Consider the following 15,576-nt stretch of genomic DNA (forward strand, 5'->3'; position numbering starts at 1 on the left):
GGCAGAGACAGTGGGTGAAACTGGTAGGTTTTCGCCTGTTTGGGGATTTTATATCCAGTTTACTTCATTTTAACATTGCTATTGCTTTGTAGGTCGGGGGCGGGAGATTAATGTGATTGGTTGTTGGTCGCAAAAAATCCCCAAGCTTCAGATACGCCCACCGCCAAGCGTCAACGCACGCCGCTGTGTGGACGGACCGTCACAACAATAATAACGGCCCGTCCACACAGCGGCGTGCGTTGACGCTTGCCGGCGGGCGTGTCTGAAACTCGACCAACAACCAATCACATGAATCTCCCGCCCCTGACACACAAGCAGCGGTTTGATTGGCTAGAGCTTGTACTGGCATATGATTCGATTGGCTGACGCTTCCGGCGAGGCGTCAAAAGTTGAACATTGCTCAACTTTTGCAGCGAGCCACGCCAGCAACGCTCCACGTCGCTTCCCACGATGCAGTTCGGCGAAAAGTGACGTCACCCCATTCAAAGTGAATGATGAAGCGTCAACGCACGCCGCTGTGTGGACTAGCCGTAAGAGTGCTGTTGAGATAGATGACGAGTGGCATTTACAGTGGCCAATCAGAGGGGTCTCAAACCGGATACATAACACGAAATGAGGGTTCCCAACCAACCAGAATGGTTTAAAGTTAAACTAAGGAAGTAGACGTAACACATATACCGATAGCAGCACCGTTTGTCCAGCGGCTTAACGGTATACCGATACGTCCAATCAGGTACCGGTATTGACTTTGTACCGGTTCTCGGTACCCATCCCTACTCTTGAGAGATCGCCGGCCAGACTTGGGGGAGCGCCCAGGGCTGGCCCACCTTCATCTGTGTCATCTCTGAGTACCACGGCGCCCCCACGCGATCCGGATTAGGGTGGCCATCCGTCCAATTTTAAGTCGGACAGTCCGGTTTTCAATGTCTGTGCCCGTCTGCTGGCGCAGCCTTGAGCCGGACGCTCATTTGTCCTCCTTTTGAGGTCATCCCTATTTTATACTTTTAGGCTATAAAAAAAAATAGACAATTATACAAAGAAATACAAAAAATAAGTTATGTGTAAGTATATACCCCCGTAAGACTTGTGGTCTTACAAATTATTGGCTGAATGCGATGCCAAATAAATATATTGTATTTCATTGGTTAATAAACGTAAACAATTAGCCATGTGCTTCTTGACTTCACATTCACGGCAGGGCACTGTGGCACAGAGTGATGTTAGCGCTAGCCGACTAGCTCATGTTTGCTTGTATATGGCTCAGGGACGTGCACAGACATTTGGAGGGGCTATTGCTCTAAACTGAAAAAGGGCCTCCCCTCCCGAAAAAAAACATAAGACCTTTTGAAAATGTTAACTTGTTTTTAATGTAAAAGGTTAATGAAATAAAAACACAAAACTTTCATTGCAAGTGACACTCAGTTGACTTTTATGTCCAACTGCTAAATTCGTTATTCAGTCTGTGTTCAGTTCAGCCTCTCAAATGGGCTCTGAACCGGAGGCTTGGGTTTAGCCCCCAACAGAAAATATGAACTTCACTCAGCACAGATACAGGCTTTGCATTTATTACTGATTTGTTTTATTAGTGTACTCCAATGTATGTAGTTGCTTGACATAATCACAGTGCTTCACCTGAAGCTGCCCTGCTGGCATCTTTTATCCAGCCTCCTTTAGATTTCTCTCTCTTCTTCAGTCTCCTCTGTCTTGAAGGCATTCTTAAGCACAGAAACGTAACATTAGGCTATGCATAAAATAACCAAACGATTATTACATTAACTAATTTGAACAGTAATTCACATCATCATCTCCTAACTAAATAAGCTAAGGCAACTACTTGCATTCAGTGACTTGATTTTTTAAATGAAAACCAGGGATATCTTTTGTTTTGTGGTCCATATCTCATTAAAATATCTAATGTTAGTAACTATTAAAGAAAGAATGGGGACAATTCTGTTTTAATGTAGTTTGATCATTGTCACTGCTGTGCAGACATACTGATAAATGACTAATTACCTTAAATAAACTCACTTAATTCTCACTTAATTTCATTAATGAAACCAGTTCAATACGCATTATTATTATCATTTTTTATGAGCGCAGTAACGGTATCTAATTACTTATTTATCTAGTATTCCATCACTTAATAACAGAGATGGTCAAACTGAAGTAGGCAGAAATCCTACAATGAAGCGGGGCAGTGAACTGTTCACCCGTGAGAGGGCGATCAAGAAAAGAGAGCGAGCGGTGAGGGAGTTTACAGATGAAAAGACACAGAAAGACAGAAGCACAATAACAAATATATTTAGGTGTTTTTTTGGAAATAACCGACGGTGTCAAGAGGAAGTAAAGTCCCATGGTTTGTCCCCTAGTCTAACTGCCATGAGAAAACTCAAACTCAATTTTCCAAAATCCAACACTAGAGGTGGTCTTAAAAGCATATTTAAAAACAGGGCAGATTGACCCGGGGATTGGCCACCAAAGCCAGGCGGGCATTTGGTATGATCACCATAGCCATATGAGGCCGGACTCGGAGGGCTTTCCTTTGCTTCCAGCCGTCAGATTGTAAACAAAGTCACATTACTGGGAGCAGATGACAGCGCTGACAAAGTGTGTTTCCCGCAGCGAGACGCTACAATACTAATTGTGGGCTTATCATGTTGATTCGGCCACAACAGACAAAAGAAAAACAAACCTCTCACTCTCTCCAGAGGGGCAGGTCAGGCACAAATTGCAAACGGGCTGTTGCCCGGGCAACATTAGCCCGTACCTGTGCACGTCCCTGGCTTATACACCACTTTACAATGCAACCCTTTCTGAGGCATTTTGTCTTTGCTTTTTCTACAAGTTTTGTCATGGTTTTAGATTTATGTTGCAATTGTCCGGTTTTATTTTGAAATTCTGTTCTCCCTGTGTCTGGTCTTCCTTCCTTTGTTTGCCCTCCTGTGTCTGATTATCTCGATGTGTTCACCTGTTGCCCTTTTGTTTCTGCCTCCCCTGCCCAGCTGTGTCTTGTCCTGTAATTAACCTTCTGTGCATTTAGTCTTGTCTTCCCCATTGACCCATGTTCGGTCGTCGTCTTTCTCATCCACGTTACCTGCCTGTACCTGCTGTTTGTAAGTTTGTTCCTGTTCCTCGTGCTCCCAAATTTGTTGTTTATGTTGTTTCCTTTTTTCTTTATCATCTGCTTTTTTTATTAAAGCTCGATTTTTGTTACATGCCTTTTGTCTTTTACTGCATTTGGGTCCTATTTCCCCCAACCCTGACAGTATGACCGAACCACTATGGACCCAGCAGTTTTTCTTTTCACCAAGAGCTGTACGAGCTAAAGCACACATTTACGGAGACACCAAAGATGATGCCCTTAATGAGGCTCAGATGGAGGTAGCCAACCAACCATGGCTAAAGAGCTTATTGCTTGAATGGCTAAGACTATTTTCAAGCATCCCTAAGTGCCAACCTCCAGCCTCAGACCCCTTTTTAGGGTCCCGCCTGGCGTTAGGAGTTCCGCGGAGTCTCCAACGGTTTGTTAATGCCCCTTTCACACCAACGCGGTTCCAGGGCCGGTTCTGAGCTGGAGCTTGAAAAGCACCGGTTTTTCCTGTTCACACCGCAGCGGAGCCGCCTCTAAGCTCCAGAATCCGGTTTGTTTCTAGCACCAAAAAGTTGTCGGTCTAGAAAGCAAGCACCGCATACGTCACGCTTACGTCGGAGGCGGGGGCAGGGGCATCAGTTTTAATGTTATACCATGGTAATTAATGCTGCAAAGCTGGGTATTTTGAGCTTGGTGCATGCAGAGGCTAACAACAGCTAGCTCTAACGCAGGGGTTGGGAACTTTTTTCCTCTCAAGGGCCATTTAGATTTTTTCAATATCCTCAGAGGGCCGTACAAATTATTGACCTCTGCTTAAAAACACTCAAATCACAGCCCATTCATTTGGCCTATCTTTCATGCTGTGCAAAGAAAAAGCAACCTCTTAATCCAGATATCTCACCATGACTCGTGCATGCATTCACGTGCACGGTTGTGGCATGACCACCAAAACAGAAAGATAGGACACAAGATGTGTGCAAATGTATTTAGTATCCTATCCATGTGGACATGATTTAAGTGTGGGGAGGGATTTTTTCTTAAATGTTGAAGTTAAAAGCATCAATCTGGTGCACTTTGGGAGCAACATTAGGAGATCTATGGATACATCTTTCAACACCCATGAAACAGAACTGTAAGCAGATCTCTTTTTCTTTATGGATATTTTACAAATCACTCCCCTTTTAAACTGTATTCTTGTTTATGAATAACAACTTTTACAACTTTTACTGTCATAAAGTATTTTGTACCTGTTTACTTTATTCTCTTATTTTTGTAAAACTATAATGATCATATAAAGATGTGCCTTTACCTCACTGGTTGTAGAAAAAGCTTCTTATATTCGTTAGCATAGCTAGCTAACCAGATGCTAATAACAACAAAGTTATTGACTGTATGATCATGACAAATTAACAGATCGCCACTGGGCTTACAACTAAAGACACAGCCACGCAAAAACTGCGGCATGTGTATGGCTCCTTATGATTACTGCAATTTATGAAGTGCCAGAGGTGTTGTGGTGCTTTCCGTCAGCACTACACCCCTATCAGACGAGACATACACCACGTGATGACACGTTAGGCTTGTGTTGTGTTCAAGGACCCTGACCTTGGCCAGGAAAAACAGGCACTCGCTTGTTTAATTTTTTTGCGGTCTACATTTCTTTTTACGTCTGTTTATAAATTACCTCGTGGGCCGTACCAAATGGTCTCGCGGACCATATACGGCCCGGGGGGCGGAGGTTCCCCGCCCCTGCTCTAACGCCATCGAATAGGACGTATATTTACCTTCTTTCTCCTACGGAATCGTCGTTGAAGTTGATGATGATGATTGTAAAGAACTTTTGAATGTAGCATGTAACGAGTGTAAAGTTGGTAGTAAAGTCGTCCCATTTCTTCCATTTTGTTTCGACAGTGCAAAACCAAAACGAGTAGCGCTTCAATACAATCGGTCATTGTTGTTGTTGTCGATGTGAGTGGTTTCCGCACGGCTTGGCTTTATGAAGCAGGCACGCAAACGGTTACGTCATGACGCAAACAATGGCGTAATGAGTCTGACACAGCACCGGTCGGGCTCTAAGCGGTGTGAACAGAGCGGGAGCTGAAAAGCTCTAGCACGGAACGGGAAAAGCCTTGGTGTGAAAGGGGCATTAGAGACGCAAGGCCAGGCTACCAACTCGTTCACCGGCATCCAGACTACCAGACTAAACCCCAGCAGCCATGCTTCCGTCTCCTGTGTCGGCCCAGGAGCCGGGCCTTCAAGGCCTGTCGGCGGTCCGCCCTACTCCTGTCCCCCGTGTCCTGTTGGCGGTCCCGCCGACTCAAGCCCCTTTGCCGCCGGGGATCCTGCCTACACCATGTCCTGTCCCGTCGGGGGTCCCACCGACACCAGCCCTTTTTTTTTGCCCCCGGAGTTTCCCAGCCGCGGCCTTCGCCCCTGCTCTGCCTCTGCCTTGTCAGCCCAAACCTGTCCTCCGGACCCCCTCCACCCACCCTTTTGGCCCTAGTCATGCGTTTGTTTTTCTTTATTATGTAAAACTGATCTCTGCTTGTTCATGTGGGAACTGGAAAGACTTGGCATTAGTTACTTGTGATGGAAATAATTAAACTAAACCAGGAACCAATCTGTTTTGTTTTCATCTAAAACACAATCACTTGGTAAATTTGACAAAACATGTTTAAAAAAGTTAGATTTAAAAATAAAGTTATACTGTTTTGTATTATCACATTGCCAGTGCCAGAAGTACCTGTTAATGATATCCCAAAGCTTCAGTCCATGATCCCTGTAGTAGTAGTAGTTTGGCACATCCTCCATCCCACACTCAGCAATGTCTTCCGGCATGCAGAGAGACTTGTAGGTGGTAAATGGTAAATGGACTGTACTTATATAGCGCTTTATCCAGTCTTTAAGACCCCTCAAAGCGCTTTACATACTACATGTCATTCACCCATTCACACCCATTCATACAGAGCAGTGTACCTTACTCTATAGGACCTAACATTCATACACATTCACACACCGTTGGCCATGCCATCGGGAGCAACTCAGGGTTAAGTATCTTGCCCAAGGATACATCGAGATGTTGACTGCATGGGCTGGGATCGAACCCACAACCTTCTGGTTGAAAGACGACCGCACTCCCTCACAGCCACAGTCGCCCGATTGAGGACGTGGATCTCTACAGGATTGTGAACAGAGCCTCACCGCCAGCAGCTGCATACTATAGAGAACAGTCAAATATTTAATGAATAAAGTTAGAGACGAACACTATACATGACATAAAAACAGAGTAGGTACTGGTTTTCTGATCATCTGGTCCTTTCGTACCTTGTTAAAAAATCCACTTGGAGATATTAGAAGATTTCGAGCCATTAAGTTGATTTGCATAGTGTCGCGAGTGCGAGGTACGAGGAGCTGAGGTAAAGAGGGAACTCTGTAAACAACATTATTACATTCAAACCATGTGAGACATGTTGATGCTACTGTGCATTTATCAGTGTAAAACAAAACTAGAAGAAGATACAAAAATCAGCAGATTGAAAAGACCAAACTAAAACATTACATACTTGATAGACGCTTTTATCCAAAGCGACTTACATACTCAATACTGTGGGCAATCCCCACAGGAGCAATTTGGGGTGAAGTGCCTTGCCCAGCGACACAACAACATGCTGACTGCAGTGGGGTTTGAACCTGATCCGAACACCATCGCACTAAAAACTACAGTCAATTTAGTTTTCTCCGCTTCACTTCCCTTGTACAGTGGATGCACCATGGGCACGTTTCGCAGCAGTGACACAGCAAAAACCTCAGCCAGCAGATGAGTGCGCAGCAGATGAACATTTAGTTGATGCTCGCTGAAATCTGCACTTCTCACAAATATCTTGGTTGTTAACCAGTCGTACTCTGAGTCCGTAAGGAAGGAAGATGGGGTTGTCATCTGCTGGAGTCTGCTTCAGCTGTACAGGGAGAAATAGGGGTGCAGTTCTTTCAATCGATTTGATCCAGTACCAGTCTTGTCGATAATACTTAATTATTTGATTGTTGAAAGTTTGCATATTAACCATAGGTTTTATACACACAGTCAACTTCCGAACAGTGGCATTACTTTCTTCAGTCTTACATACACAAATAGATGAATGTACCTTAATGCGTCAGCTTTAGCATCAGCCTTGTTAAGACAGACAAGATAAAAAAGAGTCTTGTAGGAGTCTCGATGAGGCAAAGTGGAGGGGTATTCAACTCATTCTGATTGAACAAATATGACAGGTGTGGTTCCTCAAGGCTCCATCCTAGGGCCTCTTCTCTTTTACATCTACATGCTACCACTGGCTCAGATAATGAAAAACAGCTAAATTAGTTACCAGCTATGGAGATGATACATACATTTACATAACCATTTCACCAGGAGACTATGCTCCAATTCAAACACTGAGCAAGTGCAGTGAACAAATCAATGACTGGATGTGTCAGAACTTTCTTCAATTAAAAACATATTTAAAATTGGAATAAAGTATAAACTACACAACACAAATGATTTGTTTGCAACTTATAGTTTTATTTTTGAAATTACATTTATCTTTGCTTGTCTCAGTTTGTTTTCCTCTCAAACCCTTAGTTTTGCTTGATTCTGAGAAAGTGTTGCTTTATCTTTATGAAACAAAACTAATCTCATACACTACACCCCTGTCAGACGAGACATACACTACGTGATGACACGTTAGGCTCGTGTTGTGTCCAAGGACCCTGACCTTGGCCATGAAAAACAGGCACTCGTTTGTTTAATTCTTTTGCGGTTTAGATTTCTTAAATTTTTTTCTTTTTTGCGTGTGTTTATAAATTACCTTGAGGGCCGTACCAAATGGTCTCGCGGTACGTATACGGCCCGGAGGCCGGAGGTTCCCCACCCCTGCCTTAGACCCTCACATCGTACAAGGAAACATTTCCAAAGAAACCCCAAAGTATAAATGGGAAAAATGTGAGGAACCTCAGGGAGAGCAACAGAGGAGGGATCCCTCTACCAGGACGGACAGACATGCAATAGATGCCACATGTAAATAGAAAAGAGATAATACATTTACAACATAGGTAGACTAAATGTTTGGAAATGCATGTGTCTGTAATAAGAAGAAGAATCCACGAGGATGTCAACAATCCTGTGGTAGCCATCAGGGAAGTAGTATGATGAGAGTCAGGCAGGACCACGGTGACAGTTTCAGCCACGACTCGAAGTCCAGGGCTCGGATCCAGGACTCAGGATGCAGGATCCAGGATCCAGGATCAGGACTCAGGACTCAGGATCCAGGACTCAGGACTCAGGACTCAGGATCCAGGGCTCAGATCCAGGACTCAGGATGCAGGATCCAGGACACAGGATCCAGGACACAGGATCCAGGACACAGGATCCGGGACTCAGGATCCAGGACTCAGGATCCAGGACTCAGGATGCAGGATCCAGGACACATGACTCAAGATCCAGAACTCAGGGCCACAGCAACAGGATCAGCCACGAATCAGCAGAAACATAATCATGAATCATAACTTTCACTCACAGTTTTATTTGTACTTTTTCAAAAATGTATTCAAATGATTATATCCATATTACTGAGGTTATAGTTAAGGGTGGTGTTTCAAGGTTAAATTGGGACATGGCCCTCTGGGGCTCAGCCCTGGCACACAGACCACTATTGCTGTTCATCTTCAACAAATTATATCTTCAGAAAAAAGTGTTTAAAATGTGTCTCCGCCCATTAAGGAGGCTGCTGCAAATCAAGCGTTTTCTAAACTTACAGCCATACAGCAGCGAGTGTTAGAGATGTTTTGACTTTGAGCCATCAGCATGTCTTTTTGACCTGTTATAGTTGGTGAGCTTGGTGAAGGTATGTTAACCCCCATTGGAAACACTGGGATTGGGAATTATAGAATCACGAGTATCCCCACCAATATTGACATCTTACTGTAAGTATCTTTATATTTAGACTCCCACCGTTTCGTTTTTAAAATGATTAATCATCAAACAACAATTTTGCCTTGAACCATGTTTAATGTCTTTTTTTTCAACCCATCGGAGAATCAAGCAATCACATTGTTTCATCACACAATTTATTGTAACTATTAACATCATGTTGTTTCGAGAATGTTTCCCCTTTGTGTCAAGCCTTATATATTTTTCTTAAATTGCCATCCCTATTTTGCTTAGCTTTTCTACCATTTTTTAGCCAATTACTTTGGCAGAAAGTTTGACCACCTGATTAGTCGTTTGTGTTACAACTCGCCAAGTAAACTACTGTGACCAATTCATGTTATGTCCCTGGTCTAGGGGAACCTATGAATACCATGAAATGCACACTCAATACTCAGTCAGTGACACAGAAAATCTAATTTGCAGTTTTAATTTCATCCGATGTGAGAAAAATGGCATCATAATAAACACAAACTTCTGAACACAAAGAACCCTAAACTAACCTAACCAAAACCAAACAAAAGACAAGCTTCTTAGCTATCACCTACCATCAAAACATGAGAAAGTGAGGACTCAACAAAATGGGCTTTTCACTCATAATACTGCTGGCTTCTTTTAGCTCAACAATTCAAAAATGTTCACAGATTACTTATTACTGTCATATCCTTAAATCTAATTTAAACTGATGGTGCCAAATAGGCCTTTACAAAAACTTCCTCCCATCATTTCAGCGCATTTGTTTACATTGAATCCCATGGCAGTGAAAAGGTGAGTAAAGCGGGGGAATGTATTGCAGACCATTGATACCTATTTGATACCTAATTACCTATACATTGATACCTATAAATTGATACCTATACATTGACAAACCTATAACAGACTACAGAGCAACATTTTTACAGATAAAACTAACAATAAAATATGATAAAGATAGGTAATGACAATCATAATAATGATCTCCCAAACACTTTAAATATTGTAGAATAAGCAAACTTTATTTTGATTAAATGTGGTCAGTTTAAAATACTTAGTGATAGTTAATACAATTCAAAGGAGGTATTACATGCAGAAAGTCTGACACAAACTTGACAATTAACTCTTCAACAAAGCAAAATTGGAACACATTTCTAGAATATGAAGAAATTGTAGATTATAGAGAAATATCATTAAAAAGTTAAGAGATAATCAATCCAGAGAATATGCTGATCAAATTTGCTTGGAACTTGGGCTATGTTGTGATCTTTAAAGGGGTATTGCAATTTTTTGCATATGCACCATGCTGGTATTTTTTCACAAAAATATAATTATATTCTGTAGACTTACTGGCATAAAACAAACAGGCTCATCAAGGAGCCCTCTGTATCTCAATTATTAGAGATGCCCAAAACGTTTTTATTCTGATTTAAAACTTAAAAAACACTTAACTTGAATATGCGATATAAATCACAGATTAGCATACAAATATAACAGGCAGTAGCTTCTTTCCAGTATATACTTAAAAACTGAATATTAATTTCTTCCCTTTCTTGCCGCTAATATTAAGCGAAATGTAGCAGACAGCTAAGGGTCTCACATTATGATCATTATATGGCCACACTGTTTTCCATCTCCGCTGGATCCATGTATGTGTATGGGATATCCAGACCAATGTTTCTGGCTATGATCTTTGCACTTAACAATTCAAGCTTTCTTTTAAAATGCTTTATCTGCTGACAGGGAATCTCCTCAATGAAATACTCCTCTGGGAACTGGCCGAGACGGACCTTTTGAGATCAATGATACATTAAAAAATAAAAGTTCAAAAGTATTTCAAAACAGATCATTGACAATATAGTGTACAGTTGTTGTAATCACAAGTTTTTTCAGGGTATTCAGAAAACCAAAGAGATCGTGCATTTTAGCCATGCCTCATACCCCTCTATTTCAGCCCTGTTACAAAAGTGCTGATTCTGGGTCTGTAGCTTCAAATGTAACCCGCTCCTTTGTAGGACACATTTGTGTATAAAATCAAAAAGTTCATTTTGCATAATAGGTGACCTTTAATGAAAATGCCATGTGTTTACTTGAATTTGAGTAACAACATTTTTATTGAAATATTGGGTACTTACGAAGTCAAACGGAGGCTTGCTGAGTAGCCACAAGGCGGCCATTCCCTGAGCTGATGTACCGATGTCAGGCAGTGTGTTCAGCATTGTGGCCTCGCTTGTTGTCCCCTTTGTGGTTGGTGGGGGAAGTTGCAGGGAGAAGGGAGTGTTGGGCATCCAGCCACCATAGTCAAACTGTGATGAAATGAATAATTGATTCATACTTTTTTAAGCCAGGCCATGTCATTATTTTGATAACAGTCCACTACTTTGGCACACTAATGTTCAACAATTGAATGTATTGTCATAAATGTGGATACAAACAGAGAGATGAATGGACCCAAGATGATTCATACTAATGACATTGGAGATCATCTTACTTTTTCTTGAACACCACCATAAGGTTTAACGTTCTTAGTTTCAAGATAAATGCCTCAATAACTTTCTGCTACATTGCCAATGCATTTAGATTATCGTTTTTATTTCTCCAGTAGTTTAGTTTCAGGCTATATAACTGAACAACTAAGGACTTCCTAAATCTCAGCTATACTTTGCAATAAACCAAAGTGTTCATGTTTGCATGTGGTAAACAAAAATTGTGAGTGGTGTAAATATCATCCTTGTCTCAACCACACCAAGGTGGCGATTTGTTGGCATGCTAGCGATTTCTACGATAGCAACTTGAAATGAACATCCAAAGTATTAAAAGACTTCACCTGTCCATCGTTCACAGCTGAGTGCTGTGCTGAGCAAGTGAAGAGCACCATGGTGACAAACTTCACCAACTCAGCCACGGAGCTTAAGCGCTGCGGAATTCCTGAAAATTAAAGGAAATAAAAAGCGTCACTGAAAGAAGTCAAAATGTCACTTTCCTAAATAATGGAAATGTAACCCTATTGAATGTTTCTGTAAAACCTACCTGTGCTTTCTTGGGAAAGGAATCCATGTTCAAAAATGTCAGAAAACCACTTCTGTAGTTCTAAGTCGTGCTGGACCTCCACATTATTCTTGTAGTAGAAGCCGAGCACTCCCTTCACAAACCTGTAATACAAGTAGAATCTTAAGTCTTTATAAACTAAAACACTTATCTTAAAGTGGACCTATCATATATTTGAATAATGTAAAATAAGGTTGTTTATTGTGCTTCTTGTCACATAGACCTTCCAAACATTATTTGGTAAAGATCTGCCTAAACTTAACTCAGTAACTTGTGTGTTTTTCTTTATTATGTAAAACTCATCTCTGCTTGTTCACGTGGGAACTGGAAAGACTTGCTGGCATAAGTTACTTGTGACAGGGGAATTCATTAAACTAAACCAGGAACCTCACATTGTATCTAGATGTAGATTTATGTTTTGTTTTTCTCAATTTTTTTGTTGCTCATCTAAAGTACAATCACTTGGCAAATTTGGCAAAACATGTTAAAGATAGTTAGATTGTTAAACAAGTTACACTGTTTTGTATTATCCCATTGCCAGTGCCAGAAGTACCTCTCAATGATAACCCAAAGCTTGAGTCCGTCATCCCTGTAGTAGTAGTTCGGCATATCCTCCATCCCACGCTCAGCAATGTCTTCCGGCATGCAGAGGGAGCTGTAGGTGATTGAGGACATGGATCTCCGCAGGATTGTGGACCGAGCCTCACCGCCAAAAGCGGCATACTATAGAGAACAGTCAAATATTTGATGAATAAAGTTAGAGACAAACACTATACATGACATGAAAACAGAGTAGGTAATGGTTTTCTGATCATATTGGTCCATTCGTACCTGTGTGAAAACTCCATTTTTAGATATTAGATTAAATCGAGCCATGAAGTTGATCTGCAGAGTGTAGCGAGTGTGAGGTACGAGGAGCTGAGGTAAAGAGGGAACTCTGTAAGCAACATTATTTCATTCAAACCATGTGAGACATGTGGATGCTACTGTACATGTATCAGTGTTAAACAAAACTAGAAGAATATGCAAAAATCAGCAGATTAAAAAAGTATATATATATATATATATAACATTTAAAAAAACTAAAGTAATTTCAGTATTCTCACTTACCTTGTAGAGTGGATGCACCATGGGTACGTTGCGCAGCAGTGACACAGCAAAAGCCTCAGCCAGCAGATGAGTGCGCAGCAGGTGAACATTTAGTTCATGCTCGCTGGAATCTGCACTTGTCACAAACATCTTGGCCATCAGCCAGTCGTACTCAGAGTCAGTAGGAAGGAAGATGGGGTTGTCCTCTGCTGGAGTCTGCTTCAGCTGTAAAGGGAGAGATAGGAATGAAGTTCTTTCAATCGATTTGATCCAGTGACAGTTTTGGTCAATAATGCTTAACAATTTGCCTATTTACCATAGGTTTTATACACACAGTCAACTTCAGAACAGTGGCCGTACTTTCTTCAGCCTTACACCAATGTGTAATTTATCATGTTTTCGACAAAGAAAATGGGAAGCAGGCAAAAAACTATTGCAAAAAAGTCCTTTAAGATAGTTTTTTCTGTGATTTACAACTTTCCTCTATGTTTGCACACAACGGTGTAATTTTACTTAAATGTCACCTATTATGCTATATTTTAACAATATATATTATATGGCAATATCTATACAAAAAATGACTATGAAGTGTTTTGCTCAAAATACCAAACAGATCATCCATTGTAGCCATGCCTTATACCCCTCTATTTCAGCCATGTGACATAATTGCTGATTCTGTGTCCGGCCCTTTAAATGTAAACAAGCTGCTGCTGGCCACGCCCCTTTGGAGCTGTTGTCACGTCCTTTTGGAGCTGCTGGACACGCCCCTTTGGAGCGTCCGTCCGCATGCAAGCAGTGAGCTCTGTGAAGAAGTCCGTCTACCAGCAGAAACTCAGCTAAACGCTGCCGTAATTAAACGCGATGTTCCAAACCACATCAAGCATTATTTCTGAAACACTATGGAGCTGAAACACTTTCTCTCTCTTAAGGCCCTGACACACCAAACTGACCGTCTCCTGCGTCTTGGCAAAAAAGTCGCACTGGAACACACCGCAAAGACTTCAGCCGACGGCCAAGTAGCACGAACTCACTGCGCATGCGTGAGTGGCAATAACTCTCCTTACCAGCAGGCGGCGGTAGTGTGTATTCGTCATTCAAAAGAGGCAACCGGAAGACAAACGGCGTGATATATACTAACAACAAATAGCGTGTGCGTTACATTTTCACTCTCATCCATCACAGACTGTTTCACAGATGGTTTCACATAGCGACTTATAATTGAACTGAACAGCGAATCAGATTGATTTATTTTGCCGACAGCCTCCGCTCCCGATTCAACTTGGATTCAACATGTTCAATCGGGAGCAGAAGGTGTCGGCACGGTCGAAAAAAGACACGACGGTGCGGGACACACCAATCTGAGTAGGGCAACAGGACGCAAATCGACGGCCAGACATCTATCGATGGCCGAAATCGGCTTGGTGTGTCAGGGCCTTTAGGTTTACCACAAGGACAGCCCCTTTTATATCCGGCTTTTTTAAACATACTCTCTCCAGTACAGCGTTAGCTCTGAGTGTTAGCGATGCTTGCTAACGTAATGACAGACCATATGACTTCCAAAACACATTGCACATTACCTAGCTAGTAGGCTTGGGCGGTATGACGGTTTTACGGTATACCCGGGGTATTTCGAAATCCCGTCGGTATGATTTTCAATACCGTGACGTCACAGACTGTGCGCCAAATCACAGATGCGTTTCATTCATACACTGACACGGAGTTTTGACAGGGACGACATTGGTTGTAATGCACAGCACGCGCCAGCAGAGGGCAGGGGAGGGCAGTCCTTCCTTCCCGCTCTCAGAGCTCAGCACAGAGCTGAGCTGAGCAAGATGGCGGCAGCATTTGCCGGCCCCGAACTCGGACAACTAGTAAAAAAGAAAAATGCCTCTGCGCCTGTTTGGGACTATTTTGGGTTTACTCGTCGCCAGTGACTTCATCCAGCACAACGAGAGACAGAGGCACTTCTTTGGGAATGTTTAAGACGGGGTGAGTGGGTGTTGACATTTTTTAATCCTATGCAACTGGTTGATGGTTTTGTAGTCGAGGTCGGACGGTTTTAAAAACGAAAGCATTTACGTGCTAAACATTCACGCGAGTAATCCAATGAATCAAATGGAAATAAGGTTTTTAACACATGCACGGAATAATATTGCAACTAGTTAGTGAATATAGCAAACTTTATTCAATAAGTCAAGTATTTACTCCCGGAAAATGTTTATGTATGATGATATATTCAGGGCTCTCAAGTTTTGAACAGAGTTCAGCGTGAGATTTTGGCAGCGGTGTTTGGTAGTCCAACTTCTGGGGGGGGTTGCTAGTGGAGTGCACGCGTCTCAAACAAGCCTAGTTTGTTAACAAAATTGCGGCGCAACTTGGTGGGCGGTACCCTGGAAAGAAATCTCTGGGTGAGAAA

The 15,576-nt window shown here is 42.1% G+C and overlaps 1 protein-coding gene across 1 annotated transcript in view; it reads right to left on the reverse strand.

The window, feature by feature from the left end:
• Nucleotides 1–11,074: 11,074 nt before the first annotated feature.
• LOC307045594 (polyunsaturated fatty acid lipoxygenase ALOX15B-like) overlaps nt 11,075–15,576 on the reverse strand; it is a gene marked incomplete at its 5' end in the record, with an annotated part of 28,328 nt that continues 23,826 nt past the window's right edge. The window contains 6 exons of the mRNA XM_079691368.1: nt 11,075–11,329; nt 11,851–11,951; nt 12,054–12,175; nt 12,625–12,794; nt 12,903–12,989; nt 13,182–13,385. Coding sequence (XP_079547494.1) covers nt 11,090–11,329; nt 11,851–11,951; nt 12,054–12,175; nt 12,625–12,794; nt 12,903–12,989; nt 13,182–13,385 — 924 coding nt within the window. The 3' untranslated portion in view covers nt 11,075–11,089. The remainder of the gene's footprint in view (nt 11,330–11,850; nt 11,952–12,053; nt 12,176–12,624; nt 12,795–12,902; nt 12,990–13,181; nt 13,386–15,576) is intronic.

This window comes from Notothenia rossii (assembly GCF_949606895.1).
Source record: "Notothenia rossii genome assembly, chromosome: 1".
NCBI lineage: Eukaryota > Metazoa > Chordata > Actinopteri > Perciformes > Nototheniidae > Notothenia > Notothenia rossii.